Here is a 22,020-nt window from a genome sequence, read left to right on the forward strand (position 1 = left end):
CAAGGATCTTGACTGCTGATCAGAAGGCACAGCGTATTGAAGTGTGCACGGACCTTCGTCAGACCCCCTCTGATTATCCATCCTTCTTGTCACGGGTTATCACCAGTGGCGAGAGCTGAATTTACGGTTATGACCCAGAGACAAAGCAACAATCATCCCAGTGGAAGAGCCCGGGCTCTCCAAGACCCAAGAAAGTGAGACAGGTGAAGAGCAAAGTGAAGAACATGATAATCGTTTTCTTTGATACCGAGGGAATTGTGCACAAAGAGTTCATCCCACCCAACCAAACAGTGAATTCCATGTACTACTGTGACATTTTGTGACCGCTCCGTGAAAATGTGTGGCGACGACGGCCCGAACTTTGGCGTCAGGGGAACTGGCTGCTGCATCATGACAATGTGCCTTGTCACATGTCCTTGCTCACCAGGATCTTTTTGGCAAAAAACAACATGGAAGTTGTATCCCACCCATCGTACTCGCCAGATTTGGCACCTTGCGACTTCACTCTATTCCCAAAACTGAAACTCAAGTTGAAAGGCTGTCGTTTCGACACTCTAGAGGGGATTCAAGAAGCATCGCTGGTGATGATAAACACCCTCAAAGAACAGGACTTCCAGAAAACATTTCAGCGGTGGCAGAAGTGCTGGGACCGGTGTGTACGTGTGGATGGGAACTACTTCGAGGGTGATCGTGACCACTAGCCCAAAGGTAAGGTTTTCAACATATGGCAGAACCAGTCCCAAAAATTTTGGATAGCACGTCGTACGTGTGGGGAATGTGTGATACTGATACACTGCAATCCAAAAGTTTGAAGAGGAGTCCAAAACTTGAGATACACCCAGGATGATGTAGCTGAAAAATTCCCAGTATGCGTGTGTGTTCCTAACCTTCTCCACTGGCCCCACACTTTGAGAAGTTGTGGAATGCCCACACCGGCACATGACAGATTCCTAGTGGAGAGTATATCTGCTTGTGTGTGCACAGTAGTCTCTACAAATATAGATTACCAAGTAGTTTTTAGATGACTACCAGTTGATTTATTGGTCAATAATTCTTTAGGTGGCGATATATCTTTGCTTGCTTTTGGTGTGGCCACTATTTTTACATTTTTGTAAGTTTCCGGATATTGCCTAATATGGACCGTGTCATTGAAATTTTGTGTATTTGTATCAAGTTTTGTTTATTTTATTGACTAATACTTTCACGTCTTGTACCTTTTTAGTTTTTATTTGAAGCTTTATATTATGATGCGATCAAGAAGATCTTTCAGGACTGATTAGCATCTTTCTTTGTAGGTGGCTTATGGTTCACACAAAGTTAACCTGGGAAATGAACTGACACCAACTCAAGTTAAGGATATGCCAACTGTTACCTGGCAAGCAGAGGAAGGAGCTTTTTACACTCTTTGTATGACAGGTATGCCACCATGTCTCGGACCTCGGGCGTAAATATTTCAAAATGTTTTTGTGTTGTAGTCTTCTATTGCTCAAGACAGAATAACTATGATCTTTTTTGATGTGAAACTGTTTCAGACCCAGATGCTCCAAGCCGAAAGGACCCAAAAAATCGTGAGTGGCATCATTGGCTTGTGGTCAACATTCCAGGCTCAAATATTAGTGCTGGAGAGACACTTTCCGAGTATGTTGGTTCTGGCCCACCAAAGGGTAGCGGTAAGTGATACCTTTACCTTAGCCATGTTAATATTTGGGCTTTGTTAACTTGTGCCTTTACGTACATAGAAAAATCATATCTTCAAAAATATGAACCACAGTTGTGGAGAGTGGTGAGATGTAATAACAACAGTATTGTAAGAGAGAGTAAAACAATATGAATAATTGAAGTGATGGGAAGCTGCTTATTCTTTCACAATCCCTATGAGAGGCTTCTAGGAGTTGTAGGGGGAATTACTATATTAACTTTTGATAAGGAATCCATGTCCTGAAATGTGCTGTTCAGATGTAAAAGAAGTCGAAGACTGAATCACTTTCAAATCTCGTGTTTCACAGTATGCACACAGCAGTGGCAATGAGTTCTGACCTGTGCGCTTTTCTAGGAGCCCATGGAATGGACAAAGTTTCGAGTAATTGTTGTCGGATTTGAAATCCTTTTGAAAACTGAGAGTGGAGCACATACATGGAGCACCACAGTCAACCCTCGTAGATGCAGATGTACCTGTATAGGCCCTCCTCCAGAAAGTGGAGGTGACCTCTGTCAAGGATGGGGGCAGGGGGTGGGGTTGGAAGGGTTGGCTGTTTGAAGTAAAAGACAAATTCATTGAACTTCGGATGTAGATTCTCAGTAATGGGATGGATGAGGGCCCACGCTTGGGAGGAGAAGTTGCAGGGTGGCCATCAGTCAAGGAGTGGGAAATTGAGGAGGGTGGTGGCTTACATCAATATAGGTGGTGGCCAGTCATAGTGAACAGCGACAGAGATGGACAGCACTAGGCCATCTGCTCTGAAGTCTCGAAAGCTCAAGAGATGTCTACTTTGGCTGAAGTCAGGATTTCACTATAGTGAAGCTGCTGTGTTCTGCTCTCCAAAACCCTCCAGTGAGCACATGTGACCTGCCTTCCATGCACACTATTTGCCAGAAAATTCAGCAGTGAGCTGTAGGTGCCACTTGTCGGCAGTTTTAACAGGACAGGAATGACTTCGTTGTGAGAGGCAGCCAGCTTGGGTCATGTAGGCATGGCAGAAGTTACACTGGGGGAAGACTTTACTGAGATGTTTGAAACAAATTTTTTAAACTAAATGTCTTAAATATAGGTGGTGTCTGCTCTTTTGGAAATGTCCATAAGGACAGACACCACTTATATATAAGGTGGGGGTGAGATCTCACCTGCAAACTCTCACGGGACTCAGCAAAATGTCACGAGTAATGAGGATAGTGGGCAAGGGGTGCTATATTGATTGTGTGTGGATGGATTGAGAATTTTGGTCTGATGGGAGGCGTGCTTAGGTACTCCATGCAGTTGCGATTGCTGCTGTGTCCTGATGATGCAGTAGTCAGCGAATCTGCCTAGTAAGCAGGAGAATCAAGTTAGAATTCCTGCCTGGGACAAATTTTCAACATTCCTCATAGATTTAATTCAGCGTCCACTCGCAGCCACCATCTGCAGTTCCTTTGTGCCATGCCAGTGTCTGCCGTTCCTTTGTGCCGTAAATATTTCTTGACTGGCTGGCATAAAGCGCATACCACCTCTAGCAGCCATTGTTGTAGTGTGGCGAAAATGGGGTGTGATGATGTAATTACAATAGGAACCGATGACCACTTGTTAATCTCAGTTTATGTGCATAGTGTGAAATGGGAGATGTGAGAGTGATACTACCTTCAAGCTTATTTGATAGCCAATTGTATGTTTCCAGACATAGGTTCCTTATGAAATATTTATCTGCTAACAAGTTCCCCCTACAACCACTACAAGTGGTTAGATACAGGCTCCGAGGTAGATGCCATTTTCCTTGACTTCCAGAAGGCGTTCGATACAGCTCCACACTGTCGCCTGATAAACAAAGTAAGAGCCTACGGAATATCAGACCAGCTGTGTGGCTGGATTGAAGAGCTTTTAGCAAACAGAACACAGCATGTTGTTCTCAATGGAGAGACGTTTACAGACATTAAAGTAACCTCTGGTGTGCCACAGGGGAGTGTTATGGGACCATTGCTTTCCACAATATGTATAAATGACCTAGTAGATAGTGTCAGAAGTTCCATGCAGCTTTTCGCGGATGATGCTATAGTATATAGAGAAGTTGCAGCATTAGAAAATTGTAGCGAAATGCAGGAAGATCTGCAGCGGATAGGCACTTGGTGCAGGGAGTGGCAACTGACCCTTAACATAGACAAATGTAATGTATTGCAAATGCATCGAAAGAAGGATCCTTTATTTTATGATTATATGATAGCGGAACAAACACTGGTGGCTGTTACTTGTGTAAAATATCTGGGAGTATGCGTACGGAATGATTTGAAGTGGAATGATCATATAAAATTAATTGTTGGTAAGGCGGGTACCAGGTTGAGATTCATTGGGAGAGTCCTTAGAAAATGTAGTCCATCAACAAAGGAGGTGGCTTACAAAACACTTGTTCGACCTATACTTGATTATTGCTCATCAGTGTGGGATCCGTACCAGATCGGGTTGACGGAGGAGATAGAAAAGATCCAAAGAAGAGTGGTGCTTTTCGTCACAGGGTTATTTGGTAAGTGTGATAGCATTATGGAGATGTTTAGCAAACTCAAGTGGCAGACTCTGCAAGAGAGGCGCTCTGCATCGCGGTGTAGCTTGCTGTCCAGGTTTCGAGAGGGTGCGTTTCTGTATGAGGTATTGAATATATTGCTTCCCCCTACTTACACCTCCCGAGGAGATCACGAATGTAAAATTAGAGAGATTTGAACGTGCACAGAGGCTTTACGGCAGTCGTACTTCCCACAAACCATACGCGACTGGAACAGGAAAGGGAGGTAATGACAGTGGCACCTAAAGTGCCCTCCGCCACACACCATTGGGTGGTTTGTAGAGTATAAATGTAGATGTAGAAGTCCTTATATTTACTGTATTCACATTGAATCACAGGCATAGTGCTTAAAAATATTGTGAGTAATGCAAGGTTTTAACAGAAGGCACACTGTCTGTCACTGGAGTTTATTTGACATTGATGTGGCATTGCTTTATCCAGTATACAATTGGAGATATCTGGACAGATGCAGATGATTCATATGATTTTAAGTATTCTTGTAGAAGATAATGACTGAATTCCAGATTACACAAGAGATAGCTTGTATTGATGGTTTGAAAACGCTGTCATATAGTGCTACTGAGATATGTAGGAGTGTCACAAGCATGACTGCTTGCTCAGAAGCCACCTCTTCTAAAACTTCAAACAATGGTAGGTGAAATGTAAAAGTGGACATTATTGGTTGGCGTTGCAGAGGAAAGAAAGATGTAATTAAATTCATGCAGTTGAAAACTAGATACTGCAGTAAGCTCTGCAAACCAGCCTTCTCTCATTGGCTTTGGAGATAAAATACCATTGGATTATATTTGGTGAATGAGTGGGTGAGGCACTGCAGCTCAAATCTCCATCTGGCCATTCAGAGTTAGATGCTTTGTGTTTCTTATAAACCATTTAAACATATGTCAAGATGGTTAATGAAGACTTTGTTGATCTCCTTTCCTATCCTTCCCGCTTTCTTGTAGTCTTTGTATTTTTTAGTGAAACTTTGACACAGGTTGTTTTGAAAGCAACTCTCAGTGAAATAGATATTTATTTCGTGCAGGAGACAGTTGTACCTGTGGACAAAAATTTGATTGGCCGAAATTGAATAGTTCTACGGAATTTTGGTGGATATAGGAATTTGACTCACTACCTTCCTGTCATAACTGTTGGTCTTCTTGTTAATCCAGCGTCACAGAGCCTGTGGCTAGGAACCTAAAATATTTTCGGAGGACGTGTTGATCTGGTACGAGAATACTCTAGGGTCAAACGGATGTGGTCCTCGAAACCCAGAAGGTAATAGGCTCCTTGTCTTTTTATGAGGTACAGCTTTGTAGTTGGGGCACAGGTGAAGAAAAAGCAGGATGTGGAAACTGAAGGCCAGTAGTAAAGTAGTAGAGTTCAAAGACAACATCAAGACTGCACTTCAAAGGACAAATACAAAAACATTAGCAGAGGAATGGAATAGTTACTACTGTATCTCGGAAGGTCTATGGGCAAACAACAGGCCCAAGAAAATTGAAGGAAACTCTATAGTGGAATGGCAGATCAAGAAATGCTGTCCTGAAATAGAGCAGCTTGTTTAGAAAACACTTCATAGACTGGACTGACCACAATAAGGAACTCTACAGAATCCATAAGAATCAAGCAAGACCAGTTGTTGCAGAAGAATTAGAGAAGTGGATTAACAAGTAGAGTGAGGAATCGAGAGGGGGTGTTAATGAAAATAAGAAAATGCTATATGGGACGATGAAAAATAACGAGAGATAAGGAACATAGCTAGTACTTAACAATGATGGAAATCTCATTACAGGTGGCGATATGACCAAAGAAACTGGAAAGTCATTTGTTGATGAACTGATAAATGTAAACTGTGTACAGTGTACCCTAGAAGACAGAGCTGTAGAACATCCATTTGACCGGGACATTGTGATAGACGTAACTTGTAGTGATGTTGAATATGACTGGAAGTACATCAAGAGTGGAAAATTGGCTGATGATGAAATGAATGGAGAAATGAGCCAAGCCATGAAGTTGTGGGAAAACGATGGATCTACAGACTCTTGATATGGAAGAAAGTGGAAGTACTTACTGGTTGGAAATAGGCATCAGAATCCCAGTTTTCAAGAAAGGTGATAGAAAGAAATGCTGTAATTATAGAGGTATCACTTTAACACCTCAAGTGGGTAAACTTTATGAAAGAATTGTTGTGTATGGTTTGACCCTTCATTGAAGAAAAACTCCTGGAAGAACAATATGGATTAAAGAAGGGAAGATCAATAACTAATTTAATTTTTGCTGTCCGCCAGTTAATGTAAATGTCGTGTGGCTAGGGCCTCCCTTTGGGTAGACCGGTCACTGGGTGCAGGTCTTTCAAGCTGACAACACCACTTTGCTGACCTGCGCGTCGATGGGGATGAAATGACAACACAACACTTCCATCCCATTGCTCCTGAGACTGTCACATGCGATTGGAACATAGCTAATTCGATAATATCTGAGCTGCAGGGCAAAATTTATTGAATTAGGAGCATATATACAACTGAATTAATAAAAATACAAGCAAATGTATTTCTAGCTGTAGAAATGCTCTTGTCTGCAAGACTAAAATCACATTGTTCAAGTTGGCTGACTGTTTGAATTTTGAAATACTGCCACTGTACAGATCTGTCTTCAAGAGAGTAGTTTGCAAACCATTCTCTTCTTAATGCGGCCTGCTTCAAATGATTACTGCTGTCAGTGTTAATAATCATTAGTGTTAATAATTATTGGTGTTAATGAAAAAGCCTCATCATCAACTAAAACCGCATCTCATAGCATGCCGAGTGTTCTCAATTGTAATGCATGCAATGTGATACGTAATTTCAGTTGTGGCGACAGTGCTTCATGCATTACAATATCTTTATTCCTTATCGCATAATTAACTCTATTTAGAAGAAACGTTAACAGTTCTGGTGAAATTCTAAGGTATTAAAAGAACTTCTTGGGTCTTCCATTACAAATTATTTCAGCAAGGATGCTGAGCAACCAAGCTGACGTCTTTTCTTCATCCAGTCACAAATCAAAACACGTTTCTTATTTTTTTCTCATGCAGTGATTCCACACGACAAGCTTTAACTCCACCACAACTCGTGCGACATGCATCTGTCAAAAACTTTCATTTCGGAAACGACTCAGGGACCCACAAAACGACAAAACTGAAGTGTACACTGGTTTTGCTGTGTCCACAGTCAAATATGAAACCATTTGCGTGCAACTCATTCCACTCAATGAGTGGCACAACCCAAAGTCGTCATGTAAACTAGGTTTAAGATTAGTGTTGCTGAAAGTATTATCAGACAACCAACATAAGAGACAGATATTTCTTGTAGAGCAGAGTACTGACATTCTAGTTATGAGGAATTGAAAACATGTAATCCAAAGCTGTGTCTTATATGAGAAACTAGTGCAGGAATGTTGCTGTTCAGTAGAAGAATTCATGACTTACAAACTGCAAATTTGAGCAGGAGAGAGCAGGTGTACGTCCACTTCTCTTTCTATAATATTGCTTTTCCAGTTCATCTCCCTTGTATAGACCCTGTATATACTGCTTCCACCTTCCACATTTCAGCTTTCCCGTCTGCTTAGGATCTGAGCTCTTGATATTCATGCAGCTGCTTCTCTGTTCCCCAAAGATGTCTTCAAATTTTGCAGTAGGCAGTATCTGTCTTTACCCTGGTGAAATACACCTCTAAATCCTTACATTTACCCCGTAGTCATTCTTGCTTGGCAATTTTACACTTCCTGTCAATCTCATTTTTAAACATAAACTGTTAATATTTAAAAGGTGTTACTTTCTAAGAATAATTATTAATTACTTAGTTAATTAAATATGCAGTACAGTATATTATGTTAATGATACTGTAAGAAAAATTGTAAACCAGTTTTTGTGTTTCGCCAAGTTTCCCATACATGAAGCCAATGACTGGAAATTGTATGTTAAAAGACAATAAAATTCTCTTCTATACCTCTAATCTGTTAATTTTGCTCCACTTAAAATTCATACCAAGTAATAAGAGGCAAGGACCAACATTGGGTTATTGGCACTAAGTAGTTGAATGTTATGTAAACAGAAATTGATATGATATTGCTTGACAAGAGAATGTAGGGCAACTCATGGAGGACACGCAAAACCAACTTGTGCAGCTACATGAAGGGCTTTGCTTATAGATAAGTCACAGCTTGGTGAAAAGTCCTGTAGAAGTCTAGTCCAATATAAAAGCAATGAATGTTCAATCCAGTCACTCATGGATACATCTGGCGCCAAAGCTGAAAGCAACAGATATAAACCCAAAATATTAAACTAGTGTTTAAAGTATTTCACACATGAGGAAAATGCAACTATTTCAATAGTAGACTGCCCCATACACAGATTTGTGAAACTGAAATAAGTGCTCCTAGTCTTGAAAAGCAGTTGATGCAGACAGCTTTCTTATTACATTTTACATCAAAATTACTACATAGATAGTCGTTTTCTTAACTAATATTAAGTGAAATTCCCTAAAGTCCTAAGAAAAGATACACAATATTACAGAGCGATTGCTCATGCATGGACACTGTTAGAGGATAAGCAGTTTTTCTACAAGAACCATTACGGTTATAGGAAACAGCAGTAACACATTATTTAGCAAATAGTTGATTAGCTTAGCTTAGCAGGAACACTGTGTCTGTAGTTTGCAAGTGTTGTGATTCTGTGATACACCATATCTGGCAATCAAGAATGTCTTCTCAAGTGTGAGACCCAACTCGCTTTATTTGTTCATGAGACCCAGAAAATATTAGATACAGGCTCCCAGGTAGATGCTATTTTTCTTGACTTCCGGAAGGCATTCGATACAGTTCCGCACTGTCGCCTGATAAACAAAGTAAGAGCCTACGGAATATCAGACCAGCTGTGTGGCTGGATTGAAGAGCTTTTAGCAAACAGAACACAGCATGTTGTTCTCAATGGAGAGACGTTTACAGACATTAAAGTAACCTCTGGTGTGCCACAGGGGAGTGTTATGGGACCATTGCTTTCCACAATATGTATAAATGACCTAGTAGATAGTGTCAGAAGTTCCATGCAGCTTTTCGCGGATGATGCTATAGTATATAGAGAAGTTGCAGCATTAGAAAATTGTAGCGAAATGCAGGAAGATCTGCAGCGGATAGGCACTTGGTGCAGGGAGTGGCAACTGTCCCTTAACATAGACAAATGTAATGTGTTGCGAATACATAGAAAGAAGGATCCTTTATTGTATGATTATATGATAGCGGAACAAACACTGGTAGCAGTTACTTCTGTAAAATATCTGGGAGTATGCGTGCGGAACGATTTGAAGTGGAATGATCATATAGAATTAATTGTTGGTAAGGTGGGTACCAGGTTGAGATTCATTGGGAGAGTGCTTAGAAAATGTAGCCCATCAACAAAGGAGGTGGCTTACAAAACACTCGTTCGACCTGTACTTGAGTATTGCTCATCAGTGTGGGATTCGTACCAGATCGGGTTGACGGAGGAGATAGAGAAGATCCAAAGAAGAGCGGCGCGTTTCGTCACAGGGTTATTTGGTAACCGTGATAGCGTTACGGAGATGTTTATTAAACTCAAGTGGCAGACTCTGCAAGAGAGGCGCTCTGCATCGCGGTGTAGCTTGCTCGCCAGGTTTCGAGAGGGTGCGTTTCTGTATGAGGTATCGAATATATGGCTTCCCCCTACTTATACCTCCCGAGGAGATCACGAATGTAAAATTAGAGAGATTAGAGCGCGCACGGAGGCTTTCAGACAGTCGGTCTTCCCACGAACCATACGTGACTGGAACAGGAAAGGGAGGTAATGACAGTGGCACGTAAAGTGCCCTCCGCCACACACCGTTGGGTGGCTTGCGGAGTATAAATGTAGATGTATGTAATTGGCTTGAAGTACTGACAATGTCTGAACCGAAAGCTCAATAGAAGTGAAAGAAATGCAGTGTGTGTCCAAAAGAAGTGCAGTAGGACCACCCATATTCTTAGGATGTATACTATTACTTAAATAGCATTTTTTGGTTGTTAGATGTTGCTCTTGTCTGCAGGAAAATATCATTGCTGGATGATTAAAAAAATGCAGAATGTCTTTTACAGTAATTCTTCTTGATGTGCTGAGATATAGATATTGTTCAAAGTACACTGTGCGTGCACTGTACTGAAGTTTGTGCGTGTGTGTATATGTAGACTTGAGATCTATGCTATTGGTGCAGATTTAATGGTGATTTGGTATAGGAATGCAGGAACCACATGCCCAAACATAACAGAAGTATGTTTAGTTGCTGAATAAGTCTTTTACATTTAATTCATACGTGCTCACTTTGACAGAATCCTAGCCCTACTTTACAATATTTGTGGCGGTATTAAAGTATTTGTGACAGTATATCTATTTGCTTTTCACTTTGAACTTGTGGCATAGTGCATGTACGTATGTGTGTTAATTTGCCCATGTGGCATTCTTGCAGTGAAATATCTTGCAGCATTTCTCAAACCTATAGTAAAACACCCTCTTTACAGTGGTCAGCAGACTGAACAAAAAAAGTGCCAAATGTAGGAAAGTGTGAAATACAGGAAAGTATAGGAAACACAACAAACAAAATGAATAAATTACTCTTAGTGTGTAATTGTCTTTATATTGTTCAAAATATGAAATTAAAACAATTTAAATATTGCTTATTTAAAAAAATCTGAAATGATTAATTGGAACAGCAGTTAGCTCTACTTGTCTCTCCGCAGTATACAAAACATCAGTCACAAAGGAGTGGCTAGATGCTGACATACACAGATGCATCCAGGTTTCTCTCTTCATCCCGATCATGTCAAATGGTGCAAATAAAACACGGAAATAAGTCTTTCATGAAACCACATTAAAAAGGTATTCATGTTCTAATGTGAAACTTATCATTGCTAATCATATTAAAATCACAGTAAATAAAAATTTTAACACAATAGTGATTAAAATATTGAAGTTGGCAGTACAGTAAACAGACAACAGGAGGCATGAAATCTACATGTTGTTGCCAACAAAGGGGTAACTCGGCTCAGGGATGTCCTGGGTGACAGAGAGGCCAGAACTGTTGTTGTGGACCGTCTGGAGGAGGAATGTTCATCTGACATCAAGTTGTACCAGTCTAAGACTGCATGCCTAGTGCAGATTTGCAAATTTCATGGGAGGTAATCATGATTTGTGAAAGAACATTATTGAAAGAGCTGTCTTAAAAAAAAACGGTGTTTATTTGCATAAATGACTGAAATTAAATTAAGGCTGTTGTGATATGCACAGTGAGCAGACAGAAGATTGCTACTGGAGTCACTATCATTAGATCATCATCATCATTAAGGCAGTGACTCAGCTTACTTTCCCACTCTTCCAAACACTGCAAACCTATTTTTCAGGTGGCTCTGACACAGCACACCAACAGTGAAAATCATGCTTACCACGTTAGCACAAAGTTAAATGATTAATAACTTTGCATATAGTCAGCATTTTCTGCTTTGTTCCAAGGCTGACTTTGAGCTGGAATAGAATCCACTTTTTGCAGACATGTGAATGAAAATCAATGTTGTAGGTTCTCATAACATAAAAGACGACTTAAAATGCAGGAAATGTTGTAACATGGATTCATTTATGATGGTAAAGCACGAGAAAACATTGTATTGGGAGAATAGAACTTCTGTTGGGACCAACAAAAATGAAAGTAAGAAGCAGAAAAATGTAGAATGTGGGGATGTAAAAATGGGATTGTACTGCTTAGAGGTTTCTAGAGATTAGCCACACAGAATTGAAACTACAGTCTTCCTGTATTTAGTGAACTTTCCTCTTACCAGAATCAATTCTGAAGAGGTACTTTCTTTGTAATTGTTCTTTCCTGCTAAATAAACATGTTCGTTTCTGGAAGAAATGCATTTTGAAGCAGGTTATGTAAATTTATAATTGTGGTTCGATCCTGGATGAAATCTGAGCACCCTGACTTGTAAACATCAAATAACAGTGCTACACACACACAGTCTGGATGTGGAATGATCATGGACACAAATCCAGTCAGTAAAAAAATAACACATTTATTTAAACTATAATTACAATAATCCAAAAGCTGTAACAACATACACAATTAAGAACAAATTTTTATTACACTGGTGTAGACATTACAATGGATGACATGGAATTTCACAGCAGAATGATGGTTTATGGCCTCCCTTCAGCTGCCTTCACAAATACATTGACAATCAAGGCTCAGGAATATTCTAAAATATGCTTGTTAAAATAATTAGACATAAGATGCTAACAAATAAAGCAGTCAGTCATGCTCCAATATTAAAAGGAGATAACATTTAGTAAAGATCAGATTTGTTCAGTTAGTATAGATGTAATTAAGAACATCAATATAGTAATGACTTGAAAGACAGTGCCAAGAAGAGCCCCATACTTTAAAGAAATTTAAAATATTTAACTAGCTTAATTTAATGGAAGTAAACGGTTTGGTGATTAATCATCATCATCATCATAATTATCATCATGTTTTCAGCCTTAGGCTCAATCTGTTTGCAACATAAGCCTTGTCATACAATTCAGTTTTCCTACCATCTTTCTGTGTTCAATCTGGTCTAGTCCTCGTCTCTTTTTTCAACACACTCCTCCACACATTTCAGCCATCTATACCTTTCTCTTCCTGTTGGTTTTTTCCTTCATATCTCCACCTCATGTATCTTCTTGGGAATCCTCTAGTTTTCCATTCTTTTTAAGTGCCCATACCATGTTAACCTTGGTACTTCTATCCTGCTCTGCAAGGATTCTTCTTTTAATGTTTCCCTTATCCTTTCATTCCTCATACTCTCTCCTTGTTACTCCTATCCTACTTCTGAGGAACTTAATTTCACATGCCTGTTACCTGCTTACATATCTTCTCTTCATTACTCATGTTTCAGTTGCATCTAGCATCCAGCGCACGTTGGTCTATCGATTATTCATATGACTTTGAAAAGTGTCCCTGTTGGTTTTTGAACATTGTTGAACACATTCTAAGTTGATTTCTGAATGAATCATAAGTTGATTTGTGAATGCGTGCATAGTGTACGTGATGTCTCTGTCAGTGGAATCCTCGTCAAATCTAGAATTAAACTTTCCTGCAGACAAAAGGGGCAATACGAACTGAGCAGAGTGTAGCCGAACAAAAGAAAGCCAACCACTGTTTGATTATGTGGTTGAATGGGTTTGTGAATGGTGAGCATTTTTACGATTACCATCGAAATCCATAGATTCAGACTACCAGAGTGCGAATAAACGACAAACAGGAATAACAGGTAAGAAAGATTCTGTATTATCTTCTTGGTGTATCCAAGAAAATGAAATTTTGACAGAAAATTTTTGGCCAGATCGCTATACTAGCAAGGGCCAGTTGTACAGTCTCCGGCTAGCAGCCTCTTCAAGGCGTGTTCTGGAAGTAGGGCGGAGAACACGTAGTACGAACACGTAACGATGCCTAACCGGAGAATAATCGCGGGGTAACTAAACTGGTGATTCTGGCAGAGGTAGTGAAGTTAACCGACAAATAAGCTTTGACATCGGCAGGAATAGATATGGAATTAGTGATAACAACATAGTTTGTTAGAACGAGGAAGGAGAAGAAATGGGGACATCACACAAATTATGGAAGAATAAGACTATTCCAAATTTATATAAAAATTTCGCACTACTACTTTTCGATCTCATGCTTGAGAAACTGGAACATATGAATGAAGTGTAAAACTATTTCCTAACGTAAAGCTTTTTGCTTGTGTTAGGCCTATTAGGCATTTGATTTTGGTACTTTATGAATTATATTCTGTCATGTTATAAAAATGACCATTTCTGCCAAAACAGTCTCGTTTATTTGGCGTGTGTTACAAGCTGCAATATTATAAAGGCCTATTTAATTTTATCTCACAGACAGTGACAAAATATAGGTAATCAGGTCGAGAAACCACACCAGTCTTGGGCCTATTTGTAATTACAGCTTTTTCAGTATTAGACTACGATATTTCGATTTTTCATGTAGTAAAACATGTGACAAACTTTGATGAGGTAACAGATCCTTTTGCAGAAAGGAAAGCACGTCATGTAAAGCTGTAGCAAGATTAGAGAGAGAAAAATTCTAGGAGCTAAGGATTGAAGAAATGTGTACTGTCTTGCTTGTCTCTTCTCTTTACTGGCTTTATGTATTCTATACTTAATTTTATGTCACACAAAGCAGCAAGTTGTTAGCTAATAGGGAATAAAGAGTGCAAATTTTCTGAAGAGTTTTTTTTAAAAAAAAAGAGGGGCAGGATGTCAAACCGGCAGACTGGAAGCAGGAGAGGCACCATAGGACATTTTAATTTCTGCTGTCCTGAATATAGTTTGATGGCATCAAGTACAAAATATACTCGTTTCCATTCCACAGACTGAAATACAGTGACGTGCGATAGAAGAATGCTGTGTGAAGAGGTGTGGCGCTGCACTTTGGCACACTTAAGATCAGATAACATGTCTTACAATTCCTCGGACACGTATGTTTTATGTATCAGAGTCTTCAGAAAGATGTGCGCTACAAAATGAACATATGTTTGAAAATTTGATTGTTTTTAAATTTTTGACGTCCTATCTCAAACGCTCGAGGGACACCACTGTCTACTATTGCCCCGGTTTGGAAATATCGTAGATACAGGTCTGATGATGCACAGAGCAGTCTTGAGTTATAATAGGGAAGCGGGTAGTCTCCATGTGACCCGTGTTTACATTTAGTGATTTTGCTGTTTTCTCTTTGTCTACTGCACTCACGTCAAGTGAAAACAAAATTGATTTCTTTGGCTGGAAGCTATCACGTGAATTAAAATACATTCACATAATTATGGAAGGCGAAAATCCGTCATTAGTTTCAGATTTTATTTTATTTCCACCTTTCTGACAGTCAAGCGTTAATTGCCATGCAGAACAATGAAGTTATTTTTATCGGTTTGCTGAAGAAATTTTCTTTTATTAATCTTTTCCGCTGAGGCAGTAAATATATTTGAAACAAAGGGTTTAATTTCAAACTATTGGCTAGTTTCAACTGTTCGGTGCATTTCAAGTGTACGTTTTTATCTTCTAGCACGTATGGCATTATGCCATAACAAAGAACCATACATGAGATAACAAAGTACTGGTACCCAAGGAAATTTACATCCCGAAATCACATTGAAAAACTTGATATCAGGTCGATGCCTACTTCACTGGGAATCTGGGACTCATTTAAAAATCAGCTCTTTGATGACGAGCCACTTAGAAGAATTTATAGCCCAGAAGATCACACTTTTATGTCGTTATTAAAATATTTACTGGCACATTTGTGTGATATATCTTAAAATATAATACGTGCATAAAAGACCAACATTATATGTGAAAGCTTAGCTTCTCTTGCAGCGTATTGGCCTTAGAGACCAGTATTATATGTGAAAGCTTTGTTTTTCTTGTAGCAACATTATATATATTAATTTAAACCATTAACTTTTACTTTTCGTGTGTTCGCGCTACTTAACATTGATGTTGTTATTGGCTGACTACACCACGTATCCAAAGCTCTGAATATCCGCCGTCATCGGCTGGCGAGATCACGTGACTTGAGCTATGACTGGCTTACAAATACGCATCGCAATCTCGATTTCAATGCTTCGGAAAGTTACATGCAGTGTTTGGTGGAATTCGAATTTATACGTTCGTAATACGAAAATATGCAGCGTACATGTTACTGCACATCAAACAACTTTCCAAAAGGTGTTTCGTCTTCTAAAGTGCTGGGAAATTCTACGCCCATGTATAAAACCATAACCATTCAAAGGATTGATAAGTTATACAGTTCCGAGAGAAAATATACTGTCAATTAACGGGGAAAAACTGTTTCCACCCGGGAGAAAGTGTATTTTTAACTGGGAAAACCGGGAAATTTTTTTTCCTTGTCCACGTATACACCCTGTCTTCACGTCTAGCCCTTATTGCGATAGTTGGATTCCTTGTTTCTTGTTCTAACCAGGATTTCACATTTGTTTAAATTATATTTCATTCCACACTGTCTTACAGTTTCTTTCCAAGCATCCAGCTGTTCCGGAATCTCCTCCTCTGTTTCCCCAGACCATGAAGTCACCTGCAAACACCATTGCTTTCATCTTTTCTCAGGTTTTTTCTGGCACCTTAGTCAGTATCTCATCAAAGGCCACACTGAAGAAGAGAGGTGACAATGCACTGCCCAGTTTCATACCACTTGTTTGACGGAACCAATCCATCCTTTCATTTTCCAATTTCACACAGCTCAGACTTCCACAATACATCTCCTCCATTCTTTTTGTCCATTTTTCAGCTTGGTCTTTTTGTAGTGCTTTCCAGACCGTTCTGTTACACTAAGAAACGCCTTTTTCTGTATTGGGAAAGACCATCATGAGGTTTTTCCCAAATTCATAGTGGTGCTTGTGGAACTGAATCACTGTAAACATGAGGCAACAGTTGACGTCCTAGGTCTGAAGCCATGCTGCTGCTCTCTCAAATTGTTCTCGCCCCTTGTTTGGATTCTGTTCTCCAGAATCTTTCCATACATTTGGTGCAGTGTGGTACAAGTGTGACTCCCCTGTAGTTTCTACAATCCTTTCTATTCCCTTTCTTGAATGTAGGGGCAATTAGTGCCCTCTTCAGTCTTTTGGAGTCTTCTCCAGCACGAACCTCGTCACACGAAGCAGAAATAGTTTCCCAACCTCCCCTGCTGCCTTCATCATTTCCAAAATTATTTGGTCCACATCTGTTGCTGTTCCTCCTTTCATCTCGGCCATTTCCATTTCTTTCCATTTTTCTGTGTTAGGTCCTCCCCCTTGCCCCTTCCTCCACCTCTTTACTTCTACCTCCTTTAGCCAGTTATCACATCCAAGGCCATTTGGATTTAGCAAGTGCTCAAAGTACTCCTTCCAAATTATCTTCAGTGATCCTTTTTCATTTTTAGCCATCATTGTTGCATCCTGTCTCAACTGGCTTGTCTCACTTTTGACCATTCCAGATAGTACTACTTTACTTCCTTGCTATCTTCCTCCATTATCTTTATACATTCTTTCATCCACTTTCTTCTCTCCACAGCCAATGACATATTTACCACTTTCTTCTTTTCATATTCTTCTCTTGCAAATTCGTTCCTTTCTTGGAACCATCCTGAAGGCTTTGTTCTACCTTTCCGTTACCAACTTCTATGTTTCATTCCACCACGGTATCTACTTCCACTGTTTTCTGCCACTTGTCCTAACACATGCAGCTGTCCACAGCTCTTGGTCTCACGGTTGCGTTCTCAGTTCTCGAGCATGGGGTCCCGGGTTCGATTCCCGGCGGGGTCAGGGATTTTCACCCGCCTCGAGATGACTGGGTGTTTGTGTTGTGCTCATCATTTCATCTTCATTCATGAAAATGGCGAGATTGGACTGAGCAAAGGTTGGGAATTTGTATGGGTGCTGATAACTGTGCAGTTGAGTGCCCCACAAACCAATCATCATCATCATCATCATCATCATCATCCACCACATGCAGCTACTGCAACTTCCACCACAGCACTTTGACAACTATTGCCACTGCTAAAAAAATTTAATTTGATTGAACTCAGCAATGAATAACACACCCATGTAAGGCAATGACTAACACATCTGTGTAAATGCCCCAGTGGCTGGAAGAGCTCAGTATTTAAGGAAGCTTCCGTCACATAAATCATAAGACTAGAGGTATACAAAATTAAAGCTTAATGATTCTTGTCCTTGAGTTACACTAATCTCTGAGTGGAAGCCAATCGAAACAATTTAGCTCATGACTGATCAAAGGGGTGGTCACCAAAAAATTTACTCTTAACCAAGGAAGGAAGCCACACTTGAACAATCTGAAATATTGCACCGAACAAACAGATTAATCTCTAGATAAGTTTACCAAATAAGTGGGTGCCTGCAGTTCTCGAAATCTATGAAATTAGGGAGGCCTGTTCCAACACAATTTAAATCTCTTTACAAGTGTACACTATGCTAATCATTTGATGCACTTAAGTGTTGAACAATTTTCAACATTAAATTCCATCAGGCACATCTCAGAAAGTGGTTGATGTGAAGGCCCTGTAAGCTCCGTTGGCTGCACCACTCGGCCACCCAAAAAACATCGGTATCACTGGGCCATATTTACATACAAACACGTTGGCTGCCACAGCTGGCTCTTTCCCAGGTGCACTGCCAACCACAAATGGCAACTGCCATTCCATTTAACAGAGAAAAGTCACAGAGCCTAGCTTTTGCCTCCAACATAGTAATAAAATACTCCTTACCCATGACAGGCACTGCTATTTTAGCTGATCGTCCACAAGACACTTGCTGACTGACACTGTATGGTCTCCCTCCACAGGGCTTCCTTTATCGTCACTGCTGCAGCTCCCAGAGAGCCACTGAGTTAGTATAGCTTGGAAAGCAGCTGCAATCTTTGCTGATCATTAGAGGACCAGCTCAAAACCCATAACCACTTGTCGCACAGAGAAGATATAAAATTCATATGTATAAGTGTTTCTCCTTTGATGCTTTGCATGTGATTTTACAGCATTTTGCAACTCTATAATCAGCATGATGATCAGTTTCACAGCAGTTGTTGTGGAGATTGTCCTTGAAAAGAAGTTTTATTGCCCTTGCTGCAGAGTATACCTGTTTTGTAGGTATGTATTCTCATCATGTGGGTGTAGAAAGGCATGTAAGAGCAGTCAGCTTCATCCTATTTCCCATCTGCCTCATGTTGGGTGTTCTTAGCTACACGTAATAAATGTGTTCTTGTCTTTGCTAGCCATTCTTCTTGGTTTTTACTAATCATTCTTCCTGTTTTGCTTCATGTTTATAATTTTAGGAGTAAAGGAGATCACTCAGAATAACAGAAACATTTAGTTGTTGAAAGTCAGAGACAAAAGTGAAAGAAAACTTGCTAGCCTTCGGAATCGATCTATTCTTGAGTTAGCATGTGCATGCACACAGGCGCGCGCACGCCCGCGCGCGCCTACGCCCCTACATAGTGCTGGCTAGGCACACAATGTCGTTATAGGAGTATGTCAGGGGGCTGTCAGCTGTGGTTCATAGAGGAAGAGGATGGAGGCAGGAGGCAGGAAGAAATGTTGGGGGTGGATAGCTAGTGGCTCTGAGTAAGGCAGCTGGTTCCCTGTGTAGGAATGTGGGAGGGAAGGGTTGTAAGATTTAGGACAGGAGAATCAGTAGTGAAGTATGTGTTGCAAGCATAACTCCTGACTGCATAGTTCAGAAAAACTGTTGGCGGTGGGAAGGATACTGATGGCTCGAGTCGTGAAGCAGCCATTGAAATCAAGCATGCTGAGCTTAGCTGCGGTTGTGCCACTTGGTGGCCAACTTTTGTTCTTGGTCAGATGTTGGTGGTGGCCATTTATTCTAGTGGACAGGTAGTTGGTTATCACACTGACATTAAAACCTGTGCATTGATTGCAGCAGAGTTGGTATATGGCATCGCTGCTTTCACAGGTGGCCTTGCCTTTGATGGGGGTCGGAGAAGCCTGTGACACGACTGGAGTAGGAAGTGCTTGGTGGGTGGATTGGGCAGGTATTGCACTTTGGTCTTTCACAAGGCAGGGGTTGGAGGTGGGAGTGGCATAGGGATCGGTTAGGATGTTGTGTAAGTTGGGTGGGTGATGTATTACTACTTTAGGTTGGCTGGGAAGGGTCTTGGGTAGGATGTCCCTCATTTCATGATGGATAATAAATGCTTCGAAGAAGGATGTGGATCATTTGTCCCAATCTGGGTTGTATTAAGTGACGTAGGAGGTCTGTAGGGATGTGGTGTGGGAAATCAGTTTGTGGACTAGGTCTGGGGATAGTGCCGGTCTGTGAAGGCCCTCGTGATCCCTTCAGAATACTGCTCAAGGGATTCTTGTCACCATAGATACGGCATTTGTGGGATGGACAAGCTGTATGGGAGGGATTTTTTGGTGTGGAAGGGATGATAGCTGTCGAAAGTAGGCACTGTTGGTGGTTAGTGGTTTTAATATGCAAAGAATGTGGATGGAGCCATGAGAAAGACAGAGGTCACATTGTGTGAAATACTATAAAATATGTCGAAAAAATTTTGTCGCGATAAAAGCACTGTAACCCATGCTGACTTGAGTGTGAATGTTTGCAGGTGTCACACTGACATCACCTCAGATTTTCAGTATGTGCATGTGTAGTGCAGCCAGTTTATTTGTTACCAGTTGTCTCGCACGTTTTCCAGTTGCTGTCTAAGATGTTACATTAATTACACAGTGCCAAGGAAATGCAAAACACCAAATAACTCACACAGATTACAATTAAGCAGAGAAGTGTTGGATGTTTTATTTTATGACCTACAGGAAGAAAAAATAAACCATTAGTGAAAGCACTAATCTTATGGTTTGTGAGTGCATTATATTTTGGAATAAAGGAAGAATGCTGACTAGAGTTATTCAGCATTGTTCACACAATGTTCCTAAGCTACATTTGGAGTGGAGAAAATTGCAAAAATCACAAAAAAATTGTCAAGGTGTATATAAGTCTGTGAAGTAGTTCATAAATAATTTGCACAATTTATTTACTTCGACAGAAAAGGCCAGGGTGTAAAGGCTACCTTGCAGAAGTAGACTATATACTTATGAATAAAGAAGAAGGAGTGAGGCAGATTAAATTGGAAGCAGAGAAGGGGAAGGGAGACAAAAGTGTACAGAGTCTACTTCTACATCTTCAGCTGTACTTCCTTCTTCATCATCTGAAGAACCAGATAAGGAATTTCCAAGTTCACATGAAATTGACAGTGGTGGTGAGTTTTTAGAATGTAGTTCTGAGCAAAGATTTATTACTAAAAATTAGTGGTTGCCAGATGGCATCTGAGTGTAAGAGATTGTGTATATTCTTCAGGCAATAGTAGAGGCACTTGGTCACAATACTGAAGAGCTCTGTATAAAAAAATCACTTCTTCATAGAATCAGACAGAAGGAGGGAGGAGAATGCTCTGAAACAATAAAGTCAGCCATCAAGAATGACATCCCTGCAGTTCGTACTGTTCATTGGGATGGTAAACTGTTGCCATCATTGAATGTTAGGGGTCCAAAGAAGAAAATCTTCCAGTCATTTTTACATTTGAGGACAGTGAACAGCTTATTGGCATTGCGGAATAGTTCTGGTAAAGAGGAAGTGAACACTGTTTGGAATGCATTAAAATATTGGGATATTGACAACAATGCACAAAAACTCTGCTGCAACACAGCTGCCTCATACTCTGGCTGTCCTAATGGGGCATGCATCTTACGTGAACACAAAGAGGACAGGAAGTTATATTTCCCATGCCGCCAGCACATGTATAAACTTATTTTAAAAAATGTATTTGAATATAAAGTACTATGGTATAAGAAGTAATGCTGACATACCAGTTTTTAAACATCTGAGAGAAAACTGGAAAAATGTCAGTGTTAGTAGTTTTTACATTGGCAAGAAAATTTTGGATTTGTTTCTTAATGAGTCCGAAATTAAGGACATCTTACACTTTCTTGAAAGTGAACTAGATTAACTGAGAGTGAGAGGTAATACAGTGGACCCATAGAGCTGTGTGGAATGTTTCTGAGAAAAGACCTTTTTTGGGGGGGGGACTGTAATTATACCTTCCCCCAGCAATGAATTGGGCAAGGTGGATGACAAGAGCAATTTATTGCTTAAAATGTTTCTTCTAAGATCACGACTTGAACTG

At 40.2% G+C, this 22,020-nt stretch overlaps 1 protein-coding gene across 5 annotated transcripts in view; it reads left to right on the top strand.

Annotated features, from left to right (window-relative positions):
* LOC126259351 (protein D3-like) overlaps positions 1-22,020 on the top strand; it is a 73,262-nt gene that overhangs the window by 25,125 nt on the left and 26,117 nt on the right. For all 5 annotated transcript variants that reach the window (XM_049956074.1, XM_049956073.1, XM_049956077.1 and 2 more), the window contains exons 3-4: positions 1,296-1,416; positions 1,533-1,670. In XM_049956074.1, coding sequence (XP_049812031.1) covers positions 1,296-1,416; positions 1,533-1,670 — 259 coding nt within the window. The remainder of the gene's footprint in view (positions 1-1,295; positions 1,417-1,532; positions 1,671-22,020) is intronic.

Source organism: Schistocerca nitens, chromosome 5, assembly GCF_023898315.1.
Source record: "Schistocerca nitens isolate TAMUIC-IGC-003100 chromosome 5, iqSchNite1.1, whole genome shotgun sequence".
NCBI lineage: Eukaryota > Metazoa > Arthropoda > Insecta > Orthoptera > Acrididae > Schistocerca > Schistocerca nitens.